Source organism: Calypte anna, chromosome 1, assembly GCF_003957555.1.
Source record: "Calypte anna isolate BGI_N300 chromosome 1, bCalAnn1_v1.p, whole genome shotgun sequence".
Classification (NCBI taxonomy): Eukaryota; Metazoa; Chordata; class Aves; order Apodiformes; family Trochilidae; genus Calypte; species Calypte anna.
Genome location: NC_044244.1, coordinates 57,708,518 through 57,734,004, shown reverse-complemented (window position 1 = coordinate 57,734,004; position 25,487 = coordinate 57,708,518). Strand labels below are relative to the sequence as shown.

The 25,487-nt window shown below is 45.5% G+C and overlaps 1 protein-coding gene across 4 annotated transcripts in view; it reads right to left on the bottom strand.

Moving 5' to 3' along the window:
* Window positions 1-5,356: 5,356 nt before the first annotated feature.
* HIPK2 (homeodomain interacting protein kinase 2) overlaps window positions 5,357-25,487 on the bottom strand; it is a 131,931-nt gene continuing 111,800 nt past the window's right edge. For all 4 annotated transcript variants that reach the window (XM_030466797.1, XM_030466815.1, XM_030466805.1 and 1 more), the window contains 6 exons: window positions 22,631-22,773; window positions 22,110-22,289; window positions 19,224-19,505; window positions 8,921-9,168; window positions 7,752-7,912; window positions 5,357-6,016 (listed from right to left, as the gene is read on the bottom strand). In XM_030466797.1, coding sequence (XP_030322657.1) covers window positions 5,549-6,016; window positions 7,752-7,912; window positions 8,921-9,168; window positions 19,224-19,505; window positions 22,110-22,289; window positions 22,631-22,773 — 1,482 coding nt within the window. In that variant the 3' untranslated portion in view covers window positions 5,357-5,548. The remainder of the gene's footprint in view (window positions 6,017-7,751; window positions 7,913-8,920; window positions 9,169-19,223; window positions 19,506-22,109; window positions 22,290-22,630; window positions 22,774-25,487) is intronic.

Below are 25,487 nucleotides of genomic sequence, written 5' to 3'. Positions count from 1 at the left end.
TATTTATACCTCAGGTACAGGTATCCAGGATGTGGACCACAGGTAACACTGCAGAACTCTCATGGGCTGATAACCAAGCCATGGAAGAACACACAAGTAAGTCCAACCCCCTTGCCCAGATGTTGCTTGACCACAGCAGTGCTGTGTGGTGTCTGAACCACCAACTAAACAGAATCCTAAATCCAGAAGACACTACAGAAACATGCAGAGTACCCAGAAGCATATCCCCACTACACAGCTCACCGTTTGCCCACTGCATTGTTGCCACTGAAACACTTTAATCAATGTGAACTCTAATGAGAGAAGAATAAAATTTTCAACATCCCCTACAGTTTAGGATAGCAGCAATATTTAGTGTTGATTTCTCTGCTTGTCAAGCTAGCTACTTGAAATGCTGGCAGAAACTTGAGAGAGAAAAAGAAAGGAAAGATGGACTTCCACAGTGTATCCCCATTGCCCGATGGTCTTGGCTTGTGGCTTAATTTCATTTCTGGAGTGGTTGCAGGCCTCTTTTTATCTCTTAAAAAAAATTATCTTCATAAAGAAGAATAAACAAGTTTATCTCCCTTCAAGTTTGCTAATGGAATTGCCCTCAAAAACAAATTACAAAACATAATCCCTTGAAAGTATAAAAAGGTAAAAATGTTACAGACACAAGCATCCTTTTCTTGGAATGTTTTACGTATTATAAAAAAAACTACTAAAAAAAGAGAAAAAGAGAGAAAGAGAGACCTACCAAGACCCAGTTCTGCAGGTACAACTCTGCTGAGGAAGATGCAATTGCATTTGCTCTCTCGAGTGACTGAATTGTCACGGTCTGCAGTGAGAAATGCTTCCATTCAAGTTTTCCATTCTGCACATGTCAGCAGTTTCTCTCAGCTCCCTCCTGCATTCTGGTTTCACTGCATAAATCTCAAAATGCTTCTCTGAGGAGAGGCAACATCCCTGCTTCCTTCTGCTTCCCGCATGAGAAGAATGCAAGATAAGGTGATGGGGAAAGGGACCACTCTTTCACTGTGCCAGCCATAAGCCACCCACAAAACTTCCAGTACCTAAACATTCACCTCCCCTCTCAAGTTTCCATGCCATTTACCCCGCACGCACAAAAATACCAACCCAACCACACCAATCCCATTTCTTCTCCAAAGGACTCTGCAAGCAAACCAAGCTGACTGTTATTATCCATGTGCCACTGACAGCATGCAAAGTTTTTGCTTCCTCTGCTAACCCCACCAGATTTCCCCTGTGACTCACTGTGCCACACTTTTTCCCATGCTATACCTTTACGGGTGTGAGGATGGAGGTGTTGCTCAGGTCCCCTGTACCCACCAGAACACGTGCAGTGTTCCACTATCAAAGCAACCTGATGGCTCTGCTGTGCATCTCCTGCAAGCACAGTGTCCCATCACCATGATCATCCCACCAGCTAAGGCTGGCAGGTCAGTGACTTCAGGATGGGCAATATGAAAGGTGGCTTCTCTGACACACACCGCACCCCATCTCGCTGCAAGCTGCTGCCAAATGCCCCCCAAAATTAGATTCAAGCCCGCATAGGAGAGGAGGTCAGATGGGAACACAGGGAAAATGCAATTAATGCAAGTAAAATATTACTGTGATTGAGACTGCAGCCTTCCATGCTTCGCCAATCCTAGGCCAGAGGAGCACATAAACAAATAATTAACTTGAAAGGGCTTAAGTCTGTTCTTCAGCAAAGCACTCAAGTGCATGATTAACTTTGCTGAATGATTAAGTCTTTGCTGAAGTCCTATCATTTTTTTATAGAGTCTGAACTCAGCTACCCCTTCCCCCCCATTCTAACAGAACAAGCGATGCAAATGAAAACATAAATACCTGAACTCTAGTAACCAGAATAGCTTAATAGAATTCCACAACAAATAAGTATAAAAGTAAAATCTACATCAGGGACCAAAAAAAAAAAGAAAAAAAAGCAAGCTTCCTGACCATTCTGACATCTCCCATTGACATTCAACAAGACCAGTAAATCAGGTGAGGAACCCTGCCCCATCTGCAGCCATGCTTTAACCCAGCTAATACTGTCTGTGCATGCCAGTGCCCTTTATCCAGTGATGGGACCCACACTCATGCCTCCTCCAACAGCCCTGTTTCTGCAGAGCCATCTGTCTCCTTTCTCCTTCAGGAAAACCAAACAATGCATAGCATGACCTTGGGTTCATCAGAACAGCCCGATATGATGGCCTGGAGCACAAACAGGTCTCTCTACATAATCTTCTTATCAGAAAAAGTGATGGTGAGATGAATCCTAGGACACCAAGGTCCTTACCTGCTTTTAATCCAGCTCTCCTGATAGATCACTACATTGGCTGCTGTTTGGTTTTGGCCTCAGAATGAATATTCCTGGACTTATCCTGACATGCAGATGTGACATGGAGAAAAACTCCTGTTAAGGCTGCAACTGCTCTCACAGAATGGCCCCACTCCCCTTAGATTAGAGGCAGAATTTTCATCCTCGAGACAATCATGTTTCCTCATTCTGCAGTTTTCACAAACACAGCAACCCTTCTGATGCCACTGATGAAGAGGAATAAAATTAACACTAACAAAAATATTGAGAGAAAAAAAACCCCCAAACCACAAAGATTAAGGAATGCGTGTGCAATTAAAACCCAGAGTAAAATATAATAATAATAATAAAATAATAATCATAAATGTAACAGCCATACAATAAAATAACATTATCTTTCCTTTCCATGACACAAGCAGCATGACGCTCTCACTCCCAAACTGATGGGAGAGGAGAGGAATGCAACGGAGAGAGCAGGGCTTCATTTTCCTTCCTCAGATGAAAGGGGATGTGTTGTCTTTCCAAAGGAAGGGGGAAAGGTGCATAGGCTGCTGGGAGATCACATCCTCATCTACAGTATATTGAGCTGGAATGAAGGACAGGCAGGAGAAGAAAACTCTGCAGAGGTAGCCCAGGAACAAGAGCTGGCAACCTTGTAGGTTATTTGGTGGTTTGCCAGAAGACAACAGCCTTGTTGGACAGCCTATGCACAGCAGGATCCCTTCTTCCAGGCCAGCCAAGCACTTACTGCATGACAATATATTTGTGTTTGTCTTTTTGTCAGCTTTCCCAGGTGAAAGAACCTCCTTCCCTACTGTCATCCAGGGCACTCATCCCTTGCCACCCTGCTGATGAACCTGCTATTTTGGAGCATCTTGTGAAATAACCTGAATCCTTCACGCAATAGTTGCAGAGGAATGTCTAGTGGAACCGAGCAGCCACGAGACTTCAGCTTTCATGGAAAGGGTCAATCAAACTCTCTTCTCTCCTTCCTCCCCAGGCCATCCACAGACACGGGTACTCTAGAGACACTTCCAAAATATTCATGCACCAGTGCAACTGCTGTTACCCATGAAACTGCCCTCTGAACCAAACCCAGCTATAGAAAAGGCTCTCCTTAGAAACCTGATGAAAAACTAGACAACCACATAGCATTCCTCAGCTTGGAGGACCCACAGGACCACCCTGCTCCCCAGTTCCAGGGTCACTCTGCTGCTGCAGGCAATCTTTTGGGACACAGGTGAGAAGAGAGGGGGGTAAGTGCCCACCCTCACAGCTATGATAAAGTGGGTAAGGCCTGATGTATCACAATAGTCTTTTCACTTTCTGTACCTGAGTTTGAAGGTCTCAACTGGATTTTTCTCACGCTCACTTTGGGACTCCAGCCCTTTCCTGACTCCCTCCCATTGACAGACATAGTGTGAGATGTTGGGAACAACCAGTGTTTCCCCTTTTCACAGGCTACATTTTTGTCCCCATTTCAGACACACAACCAGGACAACCTGACAGCTTGGGAGGATGCTGTCCTCCCACTCCACCGAGAACGTCAGCAAACAGCAGAATGAGAATTCAGTTTCCAGGGAGGAAACCTGCTATTTCACAGGATAGAAACAGACCAGTCCACAGAAGAATTCCCAGACCCTCTGAAAGTCACCCTGGGTCTCACAGCTGACCCAATCACTTCCAGCCCATCCAGTGCTTGACAAAACACCCACCTAGATGCACTTCCAACCCTGATGAGCCTCCCTAACACCTCGCCAAGTGAGCCAAGATTGACGACATGGGGGAAAAAAACCCAAAACACCACCACCAGCAGAAGAAAAAGAAGAAAATCGGCAACAACAACTCACCACACCCCACCCCCCCCAAAAAAAAAAAACAAAGAAAAGAAAGAGAGCTGAGAGTAAATTCCAACCAGCCTCAGCCAGTTTCTAGGAGTACCAGTGGAAGTAAACCCTTAAACCGCATCTGTATTTCGGTAAGGCACTACGAGGGAATGATGTAAAACTAAGACTGTGAGAGCTGTAATGGCTGTGCCAGGAACACACCACAGAGAGAAGGCAGCATCTGCACGCACACGCACACAGGCACACACACGCACATACCTGGACAATCACATTTGTTACATGCCTATGTTATATCACTTTTCTTTGTGCAATCACGTTGAGGAATAGTCTATTGGTATCGTTGAAGTTCAACACACACAAAAAAACAAAAGAGTAAAAAGGGTGTTATGACCTGGATAGTGCTACATTCTACCGGGGTGGGGTGAAGGGGGCAGCTAAAAATGTCTCCTCCTATACTAAAACGGGTAGGGACTGAAAAGGAAAATTTCCAGATAAAATCAAATGAAACACAACTGAAACCCAACATACATTATTAGAGATCTCATTTAGGAATAACACTTCTCAGGGATTTATCCAGTGTGTTCAAGGAAAGGGAGAAACATTGCTCCATTGCTTCTGCTCTCGACCAGTGCTGCGCAGCCTGTTTTGCCCAGGTGTGTTTAAGCGTAGCAGTGCTAAATCCAAATTTAGAGCACTGGGTCAGTATTTTCTTCTCCTCCCCCCCCTCCCTCCGCTCCCTCCTCCCTCCTTCCCTCTCTTACCCACTTTCTACTTCCAGAAAAAAAAATCACCCAAACCTTATGTATGCTTTTGGATACAGAGACCACTGCAAAGGTGAGGCATAAACCCTGTGAAATGCTGGATAAATCCCTAATCCATATACCTACTGGATTAAAAACCTAATGGATTTAATTTTAGGTGTTCTGGACAACATATTTGTAAATGTAGCTCACTATTGGATGAAAATAACCTTTAAAAGTCTATTGGTGAAGTTCTTCATAAGACAGGACCTGCCGGAGGGTCCTTCTGCTTCTCTCTCTCTCTCTAGATTGGTGCAGAATGGTTGGGGTTTTTGTTTGTTGGTTTGTTGGTTTTTTTTTTTTTGTGGTCTGTTTTAATAATTTTTTTTTGTTCTCTTTTTGTTTTTCCATTTTCTTTTTTTTTTTTTTTTTTTTTTTTTTTTTTTTTAAATAAAAACTGTAGAATCGGTTCTCCCCCTTCTTTTTCCTCTTTCTCTTTTCTTCTTTTAAAGTCTCCTTCGTTCAAGTTTCAAGTGAGCCTCCCCAATTGCATTGTTAGTTTGTCACGTTCTTCAGTACAAAAGCGGCCGCCTCGCTCCCCCGGGGACGGGTGCGTCTCTCGCTCCTTATTCCAGTGTTTAGATGTAAGGGTACTGGTTGACCTTGGTGGGGCTCAGTGGGTATCCAGTGTAGACTGTGGAGGCCGGAGAAGCACTGATATAGGTCTGGTGGGCAAACTGAGCCTGGTACTGGCTCGGGTGGATGGTGGGTGAGGGCAGAACCCGCGGGCCCATGCTGACAGGGACCTGGTGGACGATGCTGGCAGGGTAGGTGGTGTGCTGCACGGCATGCCGCGCCGACCCTTGGGAGGCCACCAGGTGGGCGACGGTGCCGGTGGAGCCCAGGGCGGCGGGGGCGGTGTATGTGTAGAGGTGGGGTTGGGTGGGCAGGTGAGCAGCGGCAGCCGCGGCCAAGTGAGGATGAACGGTCCCGTGGCTGGGACTGTTGTGCGGGAAAGAGTACGGGGCCTGAGCTATCGTTGGGGTGATGTAGGCTTGCTGTCTCCGGTGACTCCCTGTGCGGTCAGTCGTGATGTGCTGCTGGGCCTGGATAAAGACAGCAACAGTGATAAGAGGTTACAAGATAAGAGAGGGCTCTTTGCCTCCTCGGTGGTGCCTGGGAGACTTCCTATGATACCAGGACAGCCTCAGTCAAGTCCCTTGCGCTCTTCCTGCCAACCTCAGCACCACCACGGCTTTCCCCTGGATATGGGTGATGGCAAAGGGTCCCTTCCCAAGCCTTGGAAAACCCTGAAGTTTCATACATTCACCAAAATGGCTCCCAGAAAGATAATGGAGTCTTTGAGTCATAACCTGCTGTCACAACTAACATGAAGACCCCAAACCATCTTCCTAAGAAGATGGCTCCTAAGAACATCTTCCACAAGTCCAGTCGCTGACACAGCACATGGATTTGCTAATGAATTCTCTGCTAGTGAAATGTGGTGCACTGACAGCTCAGGAGAGTGAAGGTCCTTAAACAGGCAATTTATTTTTGCTCAGTTTGGGTCTTAGAGGTTATAATTTCCTCAGTTAGTAACTACTTTTTTTTTAAGATAAAAACCGTGGCTGAATCAGATCCTGCAAGTGCCTGGTACCCTCATGTAATCAGCTATAACTATTGAAGCACAGGCAAATTCTTGCAGTGGGACAGGAGCAACGTACTTTTCCAGAGATACTCCAAGGGGTACTCTTTGCAATGCACAGTAATGTCAAGGAGTTTCCCTGGTCATCTTCTAGGTAGAGTATTAAATAACCAACAACATAGAAATTAGAAGGCAAGAAGGGCAACGCTCTGTTATTTCCTTCTGTTCTTCCAAGCCTTCTCCTCCTCTTTGTAAGCATTCTCTGCACTGTCGTGGTCTGGAATGCCACACTCCTTCTCCACTTTTGGAACAAGCATCTCACCCCACTTCCTCCACTTTCACTTTTCTTTCAAGTTTATTTAAATTTTAAAATTTCAACTAAATTTTGAGGGGCAGTGGACATTCTTCTCCTCAAAATTATATCTTAGAAACAAAATCAGTTCTGCTCATACCCAGCTCTAGATGCAAACCAGCACTGTTTTCTGAACATTCCAGACTTTCTCCTCTTGATACACTGGGAGAACTGTGCTGTAACTTCCCAACTCTCATTACCTCACCTCAGGGTAGAGAGAGGCCCCAGGTGCAGCATATGAAAAAGTGCATTATTTACTGAAGCTCCTGGGGAGGTCCTTGGGTGTTTTGATCACAGACTATGAAACATCTTGAGAACTGCATACTGTCAAGTAATGAGATATGTCCAGATCTCAGCCTAGATTTATCAAAGGATGGATCAGACTCACTACACGAGGTCATGCATATGCATAGAGGTTCTGCTTTGCCTCATCACACCTAATGGAGACTTCTCCCAATCCCACAGCAGAGCACTCCCTTCACCTGGAAGATACTCTCCTCATGGTCACCTAAAGCTAAGGACAATTCAGTCCTTCCTACACAGTCCTGCTCCACTCCTTTGTGTCTGAGGTGCCTCACTTTCTCTCTCACATTATTCCCACTCAGATCATCTGGCTTCAAAACACATGGTAAGCATATCACCAGCCCATTGAGGGGTAGGATCTGCACTACTATCTCTACTGCCTTGAGCTGGAAGATCAAGGTCTGCAGTGAAGCTTAAACAAGTTGATGAAATTTGATGTAGGGCCCAACTATTGTTATACTGGAAGTGGACAGCCCATGCTGAAGGAGTGGGAGGTTACAGCTGGATGATGCCCCACCAAAATTAGTCTTGGTTGACTTACCTGACTTAGATTAAGAGGCTGCTGCTGCTGGAAATGTGCTCCTGGTCGCTGCTGCCTATAGGCAACGGCTCCAGACGAGCTCCCTGAAGAGTGACCGCTGGTGGAGGTCACGGTGCTGGAGGACTTGGACTTGTAGGAGGATGAGTGGTGACTGGTGGTGACTGTGCCAGGAAAGGAAACACATTTGTAGCTTACATCACATTCTTTAATTTGCTCGCCCTACCTTTTTTTTTCCTCACTGAATCTCCTCTAGAGTGGCTTTTGGGAGGAGAACATACAAAAGCAGCAGGATAAGAAAATGATTTCCCTTAATTAACAGCATATCTCAGCAGTGCTTCAAACACACAGCCAGCCTGTTATCCTAGAGGCACACAAGCAGACCTGATATCCAGACCCAAACTGGGCCTGGAGAAGGCTTTGCACATCCTTCAGAAGTGTGAGAAACTGTTCTGCCAGCAGAACCATACGATGCAGGTACAAATCCCAAGGAGAGGAAGAAAAGTACAGTGTGCACAGCACAAAAAAGCCCTGGCTTTGCTGACCTCACAGCGAGTAGGAAGGGAAAGAGAAGGAGCTGGTGGGGAGCTCACCCTCTGGGTCTTTATGTTCACCAGCAGTGCATCAAAAGAAAGGACTGCTAAGCAGCTCAAAGCCAACTGCTTTGGGCCAGACTTCCACCATAAGCCCCTTTTCAACACACCGTACTACCTAAGCATTGCGGAGGCTCTGGAGGAGTCCACCTCCTCAGTCCATAATGAAGATCCTGGGGTTCTTCCCAGAAACATCAACAAGTTAGGATGAAAATGCATATGTGTTTTCAATCTCTTACCCGTTTTAAAGTACATCTATGGAAAGGCAAGGTAGCAAATGTTCACACTTGCATTTGGGAGCCTGTTATGTCAAATGTTGAGCTAAAGGCTGCATTCTGTTCTTGGGTTTGTACAGAAGTAACTGGGACCTTGCCCCCGTGACTCCTGAGTGTACCAGGGCACATAAACAATGCCACAGGGCTCCCAAGAACAGATGTGTCACTTGAGAGAAGGGCAGGAGCACGGTTTCTTTGGAAAACAAAACAAACAAACAAACAAAATGAAACCGAACAATGAGATTCTTCCAAGATAAACCATTTATTTCTTACTCATTTTCTTGACGGAAGAGGTGCAATTTACCTGGTGCCAGGCTATCGCACTCTACCAACACCTCACTGGCCTGGGTTTTCAGTGGTGGCACGATGATCGTTCGGGGGTTCCCACTGCAGTGAGTCTCTGGAACCCCTTTGGTGTCGTAGGTGTTCCCGTTACTCTGCCCTGCGCGATGCTGCACGGCGTAAGGGCTGTTGTTGCTGGAGGAATCGGAGTAGGGGGAGTCATGCACGGTGACGCAGCTGATGACGTTTTTCCTTTGCTTGGACAAGGTGCTGAAACACAAGCACACAAGGGGAGGGTGTGAATGGGCAAGGAGTGACTTGGAAGCCACCAGAAGACTGCCGGTGGCAGCCTAGCTCCACAGAGGCAGAGCGCACCCTTCGGTTCTCTGCCAGATAGAGGCTGCTCCAGCCAAATCCCTGGCTTCGAAACTCACTCATTGCTATTCCAGGAAAGTCTTCATGGAGGTCAAGGAGTGAGTAAGACATTGTGCACAGATCTTATATTCACACTGCTTAGAATAGCACTGATCCAGACTGCCAGATTTATTTTCAGACTGCTTTTTATATATGTGTGCAGTGGAAGCCCAGCAGTTATACTATGCTTTGTTGCAAGTCTCACCACCCACACAAAAACGTGGTGGTTTCTCCCAGCCTTCCAGCAATGATTTAATAATAGATGCTACGGCTTTTCATGATTAAATCCCATGAATCTACAAAATACACTCCCTTCTATTTACGAATATGGTACAATGGGCATATATTCTCAATAAGCATTTGAAGCTGAAGAACGGATGAAGAAAAAAATGAGAAAAGTAGGTAAAGCTTTTAGTTTTTTTTATCTGAATAGCCACTGGGTCTCCTGACTCTAGCATGGGTTATCAAGGTCCTGCTGCAGCTAATCTATCTATGACATCAAAAAAGTGATTAAAAAGCAACATCAACACTTCCAAGATTAGTGCTAGAAATTCATTAGACTAGACTGCATGAGTACGACTGGGATTTGCTCTGCTGTTGTGTCTAATTATTCCTGATAGTTTTTCCTTCCTGCTATGAGCTTGTTTAGGGGGAAAAAGAGAGAGTGAGAAAGAGGACGGAAGAAGGGGGATGGTGAAGATTTGCTTAAATGGCTCACATCCTTGACAGTGCACAGACCTTGACTACAGAAAATAGCTGCTATGTTTCACTGATTGCATTATGTTGTTATGGCAACTGAAGTTTTTAAAATGATGAAAAGAAATGGATAGCACATAAAAAGCTAAGTAATTAGGCTTAATGGTGGAAACAGCCCCAACAGGAACAGAAATACCATGGAGAAAAAGGAATCCATCTCTTAATTTCTTGAGTGCGCACGTTAAAAAAGAGAGAGATCCCTTTCCCATGGAACCTCCTCTCTGTTCTCTTACTGTGGCTGGTCCACTCCAGGAAACACCTGATTATCTGGCCTTAGTCTGTGATAGAGTCTGTGGTCTCAGCACCACGTCTTACCCAGGGAAAGGTAGAGGAAATACTGACAATGTCCTTCCAAGGACATTATTTTGCTTTATTTGTTTTTCACAGTGCTGAAGGAGCACTGGTGGGTTCCCTTCAACTTGTCTGTCCCAAAGTCACTCCATGCAGCTCAGCACCTTGCTCCCAAGACTTGTCACTGAGAAGCTATCATCTCCTCCTCCACTGAAGAATGTATTGAGGTGCTGCATTCACAAACAAGTTACTATCACACACTCTGGCATCACAGGATTCTGGTCTGCCCCAAAGAGGACAGAAGACCATGTTGCACCCTGAAAAGTACATCTCAGGAGGCCCTTGCTACACTAAAGCGTGGACACACAAAACAGGGCAGGTGACAGAGAAGGAGGGGAAGCTCTTGCCCAGCAATCTGGAAGCTGAAAGCAATCCTGGTAGGGGCAGGGATCTTTCTGATGGGGAAGGTGTACTGCAACAAACCCTTGCACTCTGGCTTTCCACAAGGAGCTGGCAAGTGTTGGATTAGAAATGGAAAGAGCAACAGAGCATCTTAGATGGACAACTACTTATGTGAAGAAAGATGTAGCAGTTTGGATATGGTGCTACAAAAGAAGAATATTAAGCCAATAAAAATGATGAATATTGCATCAATATTCCTCTCTCCTTTCAGCAGAAATGCCTGTAATCACACATTTATGAGCATCCATGCTGCTTGCCATTTGCAGATACCTTTGGCTGCCAGTTGGGAAGAGATATATATTCTCTACCTCTGACAGTTATTACATTTTATAAAGAAAAATCAAGTCACTAAAGAGTTTTTTGACAAGTGATAAGGTCTAGCTATTCTTTTACAGTCTCTTCCTTACGTAAGTGGCTAAGCTGCTGATCTGGAAATACTGGCTCTTGGCTGACACTTGACATGGGAAGGCTGAGCTATCAACCGGAAAAGTATTTTTCAGTGTAATTTATGCTATTTTTTTTTTAGAAAGGACATATTTTTCAGCCATTTGATTGAGGGCTTGTCAAAGCAGTGACCATGAGGAGTCTTCTCCTTCCAAGGCTTGTAGCTCCTTGGTTACAGTAAGAAAATGAAGAAAATATGTTTGGTTGAAGAAATATGTGACCCCAAACCCAAGCCTTTCCAGAGAAAGGGAGCATAGCAGGATATTAAACTCAGTTCATGGATGGGAAACTGAGAAGGACCAGAGCTCTGGTCCTGCCAGGCCATATGCAAATGCTGTGCACTACCAGTATGTGTCATCCACCAAAATCAGCTGCACTATTCCAGTAACAGAGCTAAAGCACATGGTAAATATTTGCAGGATTAGGGACTAAGCCAGTAGCCCCTTGATTCATTGGGCTGCATAATTTCAAGCACATGAGGAGTTCCACCAAAACCAGCTGGATTTTTGTCTTTTGGAAAGGTAATGACTGTGGTTAATGTCAAAGCAGTCAGGGAAGTCAGTCAGGACTACTCACGTTGCCCAGAGCTTGGCAGCTGCTGTACCCCAGCCTGCCCAAGAATTTAACGGTGGGAATTCCAAAAGCATCAAAGGCCCAACTCATGCTGAAAATCGGTTGAGTCTTAAGCCTTAAGAGATACATGTTAAACCAAAATGGGCGCTGTTTAAAATTCAACCTTGAAGAGCTAGAGCTCCCCCTTCTACAGGGCTTCTTGCTAGTCAGCAATTGTTCTCCTTCCAGCTCTCTCTGAGGGCTCAGCTGCTCTCCCCACCCCACCGTAATGCAGGAGCCATTTGCGTGAGGTTCCAGCTGATGTATCACCTTCCCTGCTCACAAAGTATCAGGACAGAGAGCTTTTACCTGTTGACACAGCACTCGCCTACTCAGCAAGCCCACTATATTCCTATAACTCAGCCACAGCTTTTGGGGGTGTTTGTGCTTACACAGAAAAATGCTATTAAAAGTCTTGTACCCCCTCCCATTAACCTGACTTCAAGCTTGGTAATTGCTTTCCCTCCTGCAAGCACAGTAGCAGCAGCATACATGATTTAGTAGTGTTGGGAGTCAGCATGTGTCCCTGACATACACCAGCCTTGTGAGTGCACAGTGGAGAGATAGAAGTGGGTCCCTATTCCCCACAGCAAGGGAAGATCTCAAGGAAAGGAAAAGTCTGTTGGAAGAAAGAAGATAGTTTGTGCACAGGCCCAGAGCAAGATATTAAGGTGGGCATCTCAGATACTGTTAGTAGAAAGGTAGCAAAGGGAGATGTTGAGAATGAAGAGTGAGGAAGAGAGGAAAAGAAGATGCTGAGTTAGGTATTAAAACACTGAAACCATCTAAATAGCCAAGGATAAGACAGGGACAACAGCTTTATGTAACAGTGCAACCTGAGATGATTTTTACTTGCTGAAGGCCCAGATCAAAAACTTGGTATGTGATGGCATCACATGAACAGGATCTTTTTTTTCTGAATATCTCAAGTTACACCAGAATGCCAGAAAAATGGAGTCTAGTAAGGGCAATTCTTCAGCATGTGGTTCACCCACAGAGACAGACACCTTTCAGTGTGGCTGATGCTATAGCAACCAAGACTTCCAGCTCTTAAGATCACCAAGATGGCCTTCTAGTTTGGGAGAAGGTGGCACCCCTCCCACAGCTGTGCCTTTGAACTGCTGTGCATGTATACCACGGCATGTTAGCATTACATCACATGACAAAAATTTAGTCCCAGGTCTCAGAAAACTTAGTAACATTCAACCTTTTTATTGTGCTGCTTCAGACTAATCCACCTATTCTAGGAAAGAAGAGAGTTGGTCAATAAAAAACTCATACAATAACTGCAATTGCTCTCTTCACCTTGAAATCTTATGCTATCAATGCATAGCTCAGTGGTGAGAACATGCACCCCTCTCTTTAGCTCAGCCTTCATCCCAACCTGTTAATCTGCTCTCATAATTTGTGTATTTACGATGGTAAGAAATATTTATCAGGTACTACACTGAGGCCATATTATTTGGCTGTGCAGCCTGTGCTGTAGCTATTTAAGTCATACATATTGGACTGTTTAGCAGGTTGTAAAGGTTCTGCTGCTGAAGGCTGGCTTAGAGTGCTACTGTCTTATCTCTTGTTATTTTAAGTATTAGTTGCATGTCAGTGTCTTCTGGAGATGGTAGGCAGCAATCTTTTTACCAGATGACTGTGGTTAGTCAATGCATTGCTATGCAGAGTCAGTGCATTACTATGCACAGCATATCACAGCCACAATAAGCTGGATGTCAGAAGAGAGTTACAAATGGAATTTTGACCCTCACACACACACATCAGCAGGTTGGCAAAAACACTGGGTTTGTGCCTGCCAGCCATTTCTGTGCACAAGGGGAAAGTCCTCTGAAACAGGCTCTATCACCACTGCTACAATGTAAGATGAATTAATAAGATGCATAAGCTCACACTCAGTTTTAAAGGTGAGTCTCAACATAGAGACTACACTGTATGGTTTACCACAAGAAAGGAAAGAAAAGGAAAAGGAAAAGGAAAAAGGAAAAAGGAAAAAGGAAAAAGGAAAAAGGAAAAAGGAAAAGGAAAAGGAAAAGGAAAAGGAAAAGGAAAAGGAAAAGGAAAAGGAAAGGAAAAGGAAAAGGAAAAGGAAAAGGAAAAGGAAAAGGAAAAGGAAAAGGGAAAAGGAAAAAGGAAAAGGAAAAGAAAAGGAAAAGGAAAAAGGAAAAAGGAAAAAGGAAAAAGGAAAAGGAAAAGGAAAAAGGAAAAGGAAAAAGGAAAAGAACCCTGCAAGAATTTTCTACCGGTGAAGATAGCCAATGAGGCAGTTAGTTACTCAGGATGCCCACATGACAGCTGCAGGAAGTTTTTCTTGCCCAGGAAGCCTCCATACACAGAGCCCACAGCCATGCTGACTATCTCCCTGACTTGTCTTGATACACAGACCAAGGAGTCGAGCAGGTCTACATGCCAGCAGCCATCCCAAAAGTCCCTGGTGCAATGAAGGTGATGCACACTGGCTGAGGTGGGAGCCCAGGTCACGCTGAGTGAGAAGCCCCAGGCACACCACCATCATATCTTGCCCACACCACCTGGCCAGGGAGATGGGGTGTGAAGTGTCCATACTAGGACCTGAAAGATGGCAAAGTATTCCTGGGCAGGATGGAGCCACTGGAAACTCTGGTGGAGGTCTAGTAGTCCTGATGTGCAAATTGATCATCTGGCCTGGGTTTTTTTTTTACCACTTTTACCACTAGGGGTAAAAGACTAATCAAACCTATCAATTTTCCCTGGCACTTGACAATGGGCAGTTTTACCTGGTAAAGCAAATGATTAGAGGCCTCAGTGTCAGCCTAAGACACTAAGACAGTGATTACTTTGAGGATCCCTGGAAATCCAAGCTGGAGATGTGCTACAGATGATACCAGTGCAAGCAGAGCAGGCAGTGGGGATGTGAGGGGCTCTCCTGACTCTTTGGGGTGGAAGCACCCTCAAAACCACACACCTCAAGGCCATCATTGTGTTGTTTCAAGAAAGTAGTAATGTTTTTCTTGACTCCTGCAGTCATTACTTGGGTGGGAAGTCATCTGGGCAACATCACAGCAGCCACCTCCATTGCCCTTCCTTCTAACCCTTCCTCCTGCCATGCTCTGTGAGATGACCCTTGTCCATGGCCATGGATAGTAAATAATAAATAATAAATAAATTAATAATAATAATAATAATAATAATAATAATAATAATACCCCTAGCTGTACAACCAGCACAGCCCTATGCATGCCTCCTGCAGGACACAATTCAGCCACCCCAGGGTGCACTTGCACCTCTTTGCTCTGCCTTTTAAGTTGTCGCTTTGTTTTTCTCCACTTCCAAGCTTCAGAAATATTTATTCAAGGGAGAATTTATGTTAATTTATGTTTATGTTGTAAAGTTGCATACTAGGGAGTACCTAACCCCTACTACTTGCTGAGTATGTGCTCTGAGTTCTGCAGCTGCACTGCTGGTCTGTCTGTTTGCCTCACTTTCTTGCTAAAGCAAGCAGAGAAACTTAGGAAGAATAAATTTATAAGAAAAATATGAAGTCTGTGCTCTGTTTTTACTCTTTTCAGTGCTTTACAGGTAATAATTAAACCTAAATTCTTTCCAGAATAAATAACAGCAGAACAGCAAACATCTCTTTGGCCTATATAGTCTTTTTTGTAAAGGATCCTGAACTGACAGTCTAGAAGTTCACTGGTGATAAATAAACAGGGTCACAAAACTGTTTCCTGTCCATATAATGCCTTTTATATACAATTTTTTTTCAACTGTTCTATGGGGCAAAATGTCACACGCAAAACCTTGTGAGCATCAGAAACCAGGTAAAAACAGTTTTGGCTGGCAAAAATGTTCCCTTTTTATTTTGACTGTTTCAAAATTTGTTTCCTTACATTTTGGAAGAAGAAGAAACTACTCCATTAAACCAGAAAAGAGAAGTCATCCCCTTAGTTATCTAATCACCTAATGCTTTCTTCCCCTTATTAAACCTTTTAGCAGTCTTGAATCTTCCTCAGATTTCACTGTGCTGAGGATATTATTATTAAAAAAGCAATGTAGCCTATAAAAGGCCTTGGTTTTAACAAACCAAATCTTTTAGTCAGGAAGTTGACCCCTGAAAATCTGACCATTTCTTTGAGGACTGTCCCTACCAAGCTGTGAGGTCCCTCAGCTCAGGGTGTAATTTCACCCTAGACATGGGGCTGGGGCCCAGCAGATGGCCCCCTTAGACAAGACTCCATAGAGCAGGTCCCTCAGAGCCCACCCTCCACCACCTCCCCAGCACCTTTACACAACAGGAGTTCTACATTTTCAGATTACTATTGATTGAAAAAGATTACACCATGATAGGCTCATCAACATGGGAAAAACACATGTGAGCAAAGAACAAGCAACGTGCTGTCCTGCCTGCCTGGTCAGCTGGCATTTCATAAACATCCTACTTGAACATCTGTGCTTTTCATTAGAAAAAGGAAAATTCTGCCTATATAACACTGAATTCTTCAGATTTTTCTTTCACCAATAAGAAAGTTGTATTCCCTGTGCTAGAAAAGCTCTCTCTGCTGCTCTGGTATTACAGAGAGGCTTTTCTGCTGGAGTAAATCCAAGCTGTAGGGCTCCTTCACTGCATCAGCAGTGTCAAATTTTATCAGCATTACCAGTCTTTCTTAAATTGGGACTTGTGAACTCCTTCCATGGTCAAAGGAGCTACTACTTCTCACAGACATAGGTAGCTTTAATAACAATTTTTAGCCTCATGGGTCAAAGAGAAATTTCCAGTCTCACAGGAAATAGGAAAAGGAAGTGCTGTGGCAAATTCAGGAGCTGATCCAGCACCAGTGAATGCAAAGACATCACTGCTACAGATAAGTTGGGATCATGTAATTAACTTTCATCTGTCAAGTGCTGGATGATTTCTGTTTTCTAATGTAGAAAAATGCTAATATTGTTAGGACCAATCACATGCTTCAAGTTATTCCTTATTTTTCACCCTCGTACCACAGCTATTGCCCAACAGGGTAGTATTTGTATAAATATCAGCAAGACAATGCATTCTGTGCACAGTTTTAGACTCAGATCCTGAATATTTGAGCAATGATTACAGAAAGGCACATAATTCACTGTTACTCTAATTTTTCTTGGAGCCAAGAAAATATGTAAGAAAAGTTGGAGGTACTTTCCTAAATGTGATGTTTTTTCAATGAAATAGACCTCAGCTTCGGAAACAGGGAAGTTCATTGGCATTAAATGCTGATGGGACTTCCTTGACTGGAAGCTACATTCTTACTTCATCTGAGAATCTGGTTTTAGATATGTCCAGGTCAAAATGCTCTGAGTAAGTCAGTATCACTCTCCTGGAGACTTTAACCAAAAATTCTCAGCCTGGACATGCTGTTTTCCAACTGTGTCTCTATGCTTAATTCTCCATTTGCTTTGCTTACATCTGCACAGGCAATTCCAAAAGGTGCCCAAGAACATCCTGTGTCTGTGCAAACTATCTCTACATGGTTCAGAAATTAAATCTAGGTCTTAAGCTTTGGCCTTCCAGGAATGCTATTGCTCTGGCACTCAGTATAGATAAGCCATATGGATACAAAAAGTAGCCAGGGATCTGATTCCAGGCGGGAACATGTCCTGAATATTCTTTAGTCATATCCAAGCCAGTTTGTTTATGTAAGTCTGGCTCCTGGGACAACATTCCTAAACCCTACTCAGACCTTGTCTGAATATTTAAATACCCCAAACTCCCAACTTGATTTACAGGCATTTTCCAGAATGTTGTTCTGTCTGTCTCCACAGAAAGGTGCTGAGTGAAGAAACTGGTCAGATGGGTGCAAAGATGAGATGGAGGAGACAACCTTTAGCTGAAGTGGCTGCAGGAGCCCAGCTCTTCCCTCCCTGCACCTGCCTATAGACCCAAGATGATACCCAGGTAGTAAGTAGAAGTATTTGCACGTGATTCCTTGAAGCCTAGGACCAGCAGCATGGGTAAACATGCTTGCAATGACACATGCCATTGAGATTTCCAGCTCCCATGACCCTTGAGATACCTGTTCTCTTCATGCTGCCCAACATTAGAACCTTAGTTTTCTGCATAACCATGGCATAATCTGTGGCAAGTCTGAACATAAGGGAAACTGAGCTCTGGCTGCCTGGTGGAGTTCATTGGTAGGGGAGAAGGAGAGCAGGAAGCAGTGGTGGCTGTCAGGAGGCAGGTTGGAATTTCAGCCCTAAATGCCTGAATCATATGACTCCTCTTTACAGATTTGTAGATCCTTGAGGCTAAATGCATCTCATCTGTTCTGTGCACATTTGCAGTGCTCCACTTATCACCAGTGTGCAGAGATGTGGAGATATAGATATGTATCTCCAATGATTAAAGGAGCATTGGCTGTGGAGCATGTCCTACATTAAAAAAATATATGATAGTTCTCTCATAACAATACTGGAGGGCTCAAGTTAAAAAGCTCCTTGCTCAGTCATCAACATAAAGATGCTAGAATTATTAATCTGTTTGCATGGCTATTTCTCTACAACTTTTAAAGCAGAGTGACTGGCATCAGTTGGGAAACTTAGAGTAAGTGTCTCTGATGAAAAGTGCTGAGAAGACACTGCTAGAAAATTAAGGACTTCTCTCTAATCCACAGTAGAAGACCAGCAGTTGCAGCTGGTTTAGGCCACACTGTTTACTCAGGTGTCTCAGTTCTTGAAGGCCAAGCTTAGTCACCCACCTGCAGTCAGTCAAAGAGCCATCAGTTTCTGCCACTTAAGACAATAGTTCACAGATGTTTTGGCAACAACCAGAACTGAGAAAACCCCTTGCAAGGTATTTACCATTATTGAATGTTTCTCACAGAATCATTAGCCATTCTTGTCACCTTTTTACAGAAAACAGCACATATGGAACCTGTCATTTAATGCTCTTTACAGATGCTTGGATCACTTGGAAAGCAAAAGAACAATTTTAAGCTACCTTCCTCCCAAGCCCCTCCTTTTGTTGTGTTTTTAAACTACTATTTGACTTAAAGGTGCTCATTACCATAGGTCTGTAAAGTCTCCTTTCAACAGTCCTTTGAGACAGAGAAAACTATCATTTCCTCTTACAAAAACAATGGCACAGAGAGACCACTATGCATCTCCAAGGTCACACAGCAATGCACAGCACAGCAGAGAACATCACTTAAGTTTTCAGAGCCCTCAGTTAGTATTTCACCCTTGCCACCACCTTTCCTCTCAAACAGAAGTTGTCCTGGGTGATGAGACCCAACCATAACTCCTGGGGGCACCTCAGCAGCTCCTGGGGTGCTCCAGCTCTGCCTCCGGACTCTCCTGCCCGCAGAGAAAAGCAGAGAGCCCCTGCTCACCTGGTGGGTGCATGCTTCTGCTCCTCCTCTTCATCTGTGTCGCTGCTGATAGTGATGACACTCACTGCGGGGCTCGGGGTGTCGGGGATGACGATCGTCTGCCGCTGCCGCTCCCGCGTCGTGCTGCTGGCCACGTCACCCCAGCCGCAGGTGACGGAGGTGCTGCAGGCAGGGCTGTTGTGCACCATGGCACAGCGGGGAGGGGTGTTCTCCTTCACTCGTTTGGACCGCTGAGGCGAGCTGATGGATTGAGAGGATGAAACTTCGTAGGTGGATGCATTTCTAGGAATGGGAAAGGCGGGCAGTCGGTTAGAACCCGGTTTGCTTACGCTGCCCGTCACCGCGGCTTTTGATCCCTGGCCTCTGGTTCTGTGGCACTGATTTAGGGGGTCCAGTCACCTCTTCCAAGGACAGAGTGCCTCACATGACTCAGTGATATAATTGGCTGAAAAGTAGTTTCTTCTAGTAAAAAAAATGCCATTTTGTTTTCCCTAGGAATTTCCGAATGAGAAATGCTGCCTCTCAGGAGTTTGCACAGGGAGGCAGAGTCACCCAGCCCAGACATACAAAACACAGGTGGACACAGCATGGCTGCTGCAGAAGGCAGGACACAAATGATCACCTCTTTCTCTTCTGATGGATACATCACAACCAAGTATTTTTGGCCGGAAAAAGTTAAAGGTAAAAATAGAATTTGTTGTAGAAAACAACAATCATTTATCAGGAATGCTGTTCTTTGTTGAAAATCTAATTTTCCATTAAAGAATCTTTCCAACTAACATTCCCTGCTCAGTGCTTCATCCTCTCGGGCAGTGGAGTACTATGGATGAGAGCACATAGATGGGAGGACATATAATGAGTTCCATTTCATTCCCACGTGAGGCAGCAGATACAGCATATATAAATCAGAAAGAAAGGAACAATATTTTTAAAATGTAGTAGAAAAACATTCCCAAGTACTGTTTTTTCCCCCCAGTCTTCCTGCTCCCGCTTTCCTGCCTGGTAGTTGAAAAGGACCCACTTGGACCAGGGATCTGAACACAGAACCTGTCTATCAACCAGTGCAGCACAGATCTGCAGGTGAGAATATTTACAGTGATTAAAACCTATTTCACTCAATTCCCACATCTTCTTTCTTCCTTGTATTTCTTGTTATTTCTTCTGCCTATTGCAGAACACTTGCAGATTCAAAAAGGAAAAAGACAAAAGTTCTGGCTTTGTTCTACCCTGGGGCCTTGGCTGCCCCTTCAAGCTTGGCTTGAAAGCTAACAAAAGGAATAGGTGGCATCCATCAAAAGGAAGTCATTCTGGAAGTATAGCACTATACCAACTTACAGAGGGTCTTTTGCATAACAAATGCTGCACAGTAGCATTTGCAGTGCTTTTTGAATACCAATGAGCAGCATGGAGTACCCTCATCTCCAAAGGAGAAGAGTTCCTCATTTGGCTACCAAAGCATGACAATTAATGAAGCTGTAAAAACCCAGTTGCTCTGAAAGTGGCCAGTTCTGCCTGGATGCTGCCACGCTGCCTCAGGAGAGGGAAGGGGAAAGGGAGGCCCTGCACAGGCACACTGGTTTCAACAGGGCTGCTCTCTTTTTTTGGCTTGCTGGGGACATAGCTGCCTCTGCTCTGCATTACGAATGCACTAAGACAGCTGGAGCCCACCCAAAGTAAATGCAACATTAGAGAGCACATAAATGGGAAGGATTTAAATAGTGGCCTCTTAACTAGAGTCAAATTGGTTGTGAACTTAGAGTTCCTCTGGCCCTGGTCCAGTCACCCAGGAAAACCACAAGCTCCTCTGTTTTTGTTGCTGCACAAGTGGTGACCCATTTTGGTTCTCTCTCCTGAGCTGGCTTGTTTTGTTTTGGATTTTTGGCTTTTTTTAAAGAAATGTGCTAGTTTCACAGCCCAGAGGACTTTCCCCAGAACAGCTACACATACATCTTAAATAGCCTTGTCCTCTAGGCAAGATCATGGGGCCGTGACAGGCACCACAATCATCCTACAGTTTGAGTTGTGCCACATTCCATAGCATGAACCAAAACTCGGTCTCCTACTTGCAGAGCCAAATAGTTCTGCTGAGAGTTGATAGATTCAGGTGTCTGGGGACTGTCCCTGTATGAGATGCTGTTATAAAATGATCCTTGTTTTATGCTGCCGTGATTAGAAATGGACAGTCTGGCCATCTGCTGTGGGTGTGTACTGTTCAGGATAGGGGCCAACCACCTACATTAGGAGTCAGAGAGCTTGAAAGTGGTGTAAAGCCACCCCACTTCTCCACTGTGTGTGGCCCTACAGCTCAGAAAACAGGTCATCACCCCACTGCTTTTGAAAAGCCAGATCTTGTGTGCACACATCAGGCACGTGTTCCTGAAGATGTGGTCCCCTGGAGGTCCACCAGCTACACTGTGGAAATGCAGACACTGCACCTCAGGAGCACTTTGAGATGATGTGGGAAGAAAAGGTCTGGCAACCAGGCACTGCACCACACTGTCCTGAGAACATTGTTACATTTTTAATTATGGTGACTACAAGGCCTTAGGTAATCACAGTGGCGTAAGGAGCTGTATGAACAGGGCCTGAATCTCCCACCCTGCACCCACTCCAGCCACTAACTCCCAGACAAAACAAAGCTCAAAACAAAGCTCACTGGTGCCTGACTCCCTCTTACACCTGCACTCTCTTGACCTGGGTGGGAGAGAGGCAAAACAGCAAAGAACCCACTCGACAAAAAGCACCATCTCATCACCAGTGGGCGGTGGAAAAAACTTCACTGCCCTCATCAGCGCGCCCATGGTGCAGGGCTGCATTCACAGCCACCCAAGGCCTCCTGCCTCCTCAACGCCACGCCACAACCGAGGCCACAGCCTGGACACTCACCGGGGTGCCGAAGGGTGCTGCTTGCTCTTCCTGGCGCTGGTGGCAGCAGTGGGCGGCTGGCGCATGACGTGAGCAACACCCACATTGACGGGCTGGGCGGCGGGCAACGCCACGTGGCTGGCCAGCAGTGCCGGCTGCTGCATGATGGGGTTGTAATGGCTGCCGTGAGCGTGGGTGTTTCTGCAAAGGGAAGAGATGGGCACGCGTTTAACATGCAACTGGCGGCCCTCCGGATGGCTCCTTCGCAGGCTCCCACCGAGGTGCCCTCATCCAGGGCACCTTGGGCTCCCGATTCCCCTCAGGAGAATGGACTGAAGGGAGGGATGCAGGCATGGTTTCGAGGAGAGAAGCTATGGGACAAGCCGCCTGTAGCCGCCAGACAGGCAATGCCAGGCTGCAGCCTCCCTACCCTTCTCTTACTGGCTTCTGCAGCCCCGCAGGACCCCATCCCTCCCACCCTCGTGCCTCCTCCAGCACCGCTGGGTACCTTCAAGGCAGCCTCCCAAGTGCCACCAATTTACCTCCAATCTGCCAGCGGCTGGGTTCCTGCCATGGACTCTGGGATGACGGTGGCATGCTGGACAGAAGTGTGGGTGGCCACCCCGGTCAGCTGCTGCCAGGCGGGAGGGAGCAGGATCTGCTGGGTGCCGCTGGGCCACGCTTGCTGTCGGACAGAGGGAAAACAATTTCGTAACAAGAGTCCTCATACGCTGAGGAGTGTGGTGGTCGTCCGTGCTCAGCTGGGGGATACTAATGATGACCATGGTCAAAATACTGACCTTCTACCATTTTTCAGTCATAGATGACATATACCACTAGGAAACCACAGGAAAAGCAGTTTGAAAAGTTATCAATACAGAAAGCACAAAAGAGAGGGAAAAAAAGCAACCCTGCTGTCCAAAGCAGTAGCTATGCTTCAGGTTAAACTTGGAATAAGAGGGATAGAAACTTATCAGATTTTCAAACCAGACATCAAACTCTTCAGAGCCTTTTTAATTTTGACTCTCCAGATCAGATGGGTAGTACAGTCCCGTTATTTACCCTCTCCCACAGCAGTGGGACCTAAAGGACTTCAGGAACCTAAAGGAACTTGAAAGGAGAATTAAATTTTCAAGGATCAGGAAAGAGAAAGGAGCTAAAGGGCTTTTGTGTGGAGGAAAAAAAGGAGGAATTTTGGGATATCAAAAGGGAGTTAGTATTGGTCACCAAGTGCTCTCCTTGTGAGAAACATCTTCCTGCACAGGCCAAGCAGCGCAATCAGAGAAACACAGAATCATAGAATGGTTTGAGTTGGAAGGGTACTTAGAGATCATCTGGTTCCAACCCTCCTGCATGGGCAGGGACACCTTCCACTAGACCAGGTACCTCATGGCCCCAACCAACTTGGCCTTGAACACTTCAAGGGAAGGGCAGCCACAACGTCCTTGGGCAACCTCTTCCAGTGTCTCACGACCCTCAAATTAAAGAATTTCTTCCTAATGTCTAACCTAAATCTCCCCTCCTCAAGTTTGAAACCACTTCCCTTTGTCTTCTCACTACATACCCATGTAAAAAGCCCTACCCCAGCTTTCTTGTAGGCCCCCTTCAGATACTGGAAAGTTGCTATAAGGTCACCATGGAGCCTCCTTTTTTCCAGGCTGAACAACCCCAACTTCTTTTGCCTGTCTTCTTAGGGGAGGTGCTCCAGCCCTCTGATCATTTTAGTGTCTCTCTTCTGGACAAGTTCCAGGAGCTCCATGACCTTCTTATGCTGGGGACTCCAGAACTGGACACAGTACTCCAGGTGGGATTTCACAAGAGCAAAGTAGAGGGGTAGAATTACCTCCCTTGACTGGCTGTCTGTGTTTATTTTGATGGAGCGCAGGACCCAGATGAATTTTTGAGCCACAAGCACACATTGATGGCTCATATTGAGCTTCTGGTCTACCACCACCTCCAAAGTCCTTCTCCTCAGGGCTATCTGCAATCCTTTCTCCTCATAACCTCTATTAGTGCTGGGATTGCCTCAACCCAGGTGCAGAACCTTGCACTTAGCCTTGTTGAACTTCATGCAGTTTTCATGAGTCCGCTTCTCAAGCTTGTCAAGGTCCTTCTAGATAGCATCCCTTCCCTCTAGCATGTTGACTTCACCACACAGTTTGGTGTCATCAGCAAACTTGCTGAGGGTGCATTCAATTCCACTGTCCATGTCACCAATAAAGATGGTAAACAGCACTGGTCTGAGTACAACCCTGCCCTTGAGGAACAGCACTTGTCACACATCTTCATTTGGACACTGAACCACTGATCACAATTGTTTCGGTGTGACCATCCAGCAGGTTCCTTATCCAGTGAGTGGTCCATCCATCAAATTTCGTATCGTTCTAGTTTAGAGATCAGAATGTCATATGGGACAGTGTCAGATGCTTTGCACATGTCCTTTGTCCAGCTCACCAGAAGCCCCCTGGCCAAAGCAGAGTGGAGCTGTGCAGGCACATTGCTGGTTGCCTTCTCTGTGTGCACTCTGACTTTTTCTGAGTGGGTGTCCCCCTTGCAGGGGTGGAAATCTCTGCTCTATGTGTTGAGCCATCACTCTGCTATGCAACTATCCCTCCAGCTGAGCTGCCACAGGCATGACTCAGGTCGTCTCGCTCCAGTGACTCCAAACACAAGACAGATGATTGGATTTTCAACTTGGGAAACTGTCTTTGCTTTGCTCTCTGAGAGCTGCCACTGGCAACTTCTCAGTGCCTGGACTGGGAAACACAGAGGTACTAGCTACAGCCCTCCGTAGTCCCAAACGACACCACTACTCTGGACTGCTCAAAGCTCTAGGGAGGCTAAATTTTAGAGAGGGCAGGCTTCTTCCAAGCCTGCATTTGTTCTCACCTCCATCTTCATAAGAATCCTGTTAACTATCCCCATAATCATCACCTCCTACACCCCCCACCCCCCCCCGGAAACAACCTCCCCCAAAAAGAAACCACAACCAAAGCCCAAACACCACAAATAAATAAAAACCTTTCCCCAGTTCTTCTCAAAAGTTTGAGTGGCTTGTAATTTTCCATGTTGCTGAGTTAGATTAAAAGAACTTCTGAAATGGAGGAACAACCAGAGGCCTCCTGTGAGCTCTTTATCTCAGGAGCCACAACCACCAACTTAACTGCTGCTTGGAGCAGGTAGGAGGAAGAGGCAAACACGCAAAAAGATCAGGGAAGGAAGAAACCTTTTTTCCCCCCCCAGCTTTAATTTAAAAGAGGAGACAAAACTACTGTTGCAGCCAGTCCCCAGGGACTACCTGGATTTACTTGTAGAGAAAACTGCTTCCTTTTTTTTTCAGGAAGAGAACTGAACAAATCTAAGCTCCTTTCCCGACTGCAGTGCATAAATTTAGATGCA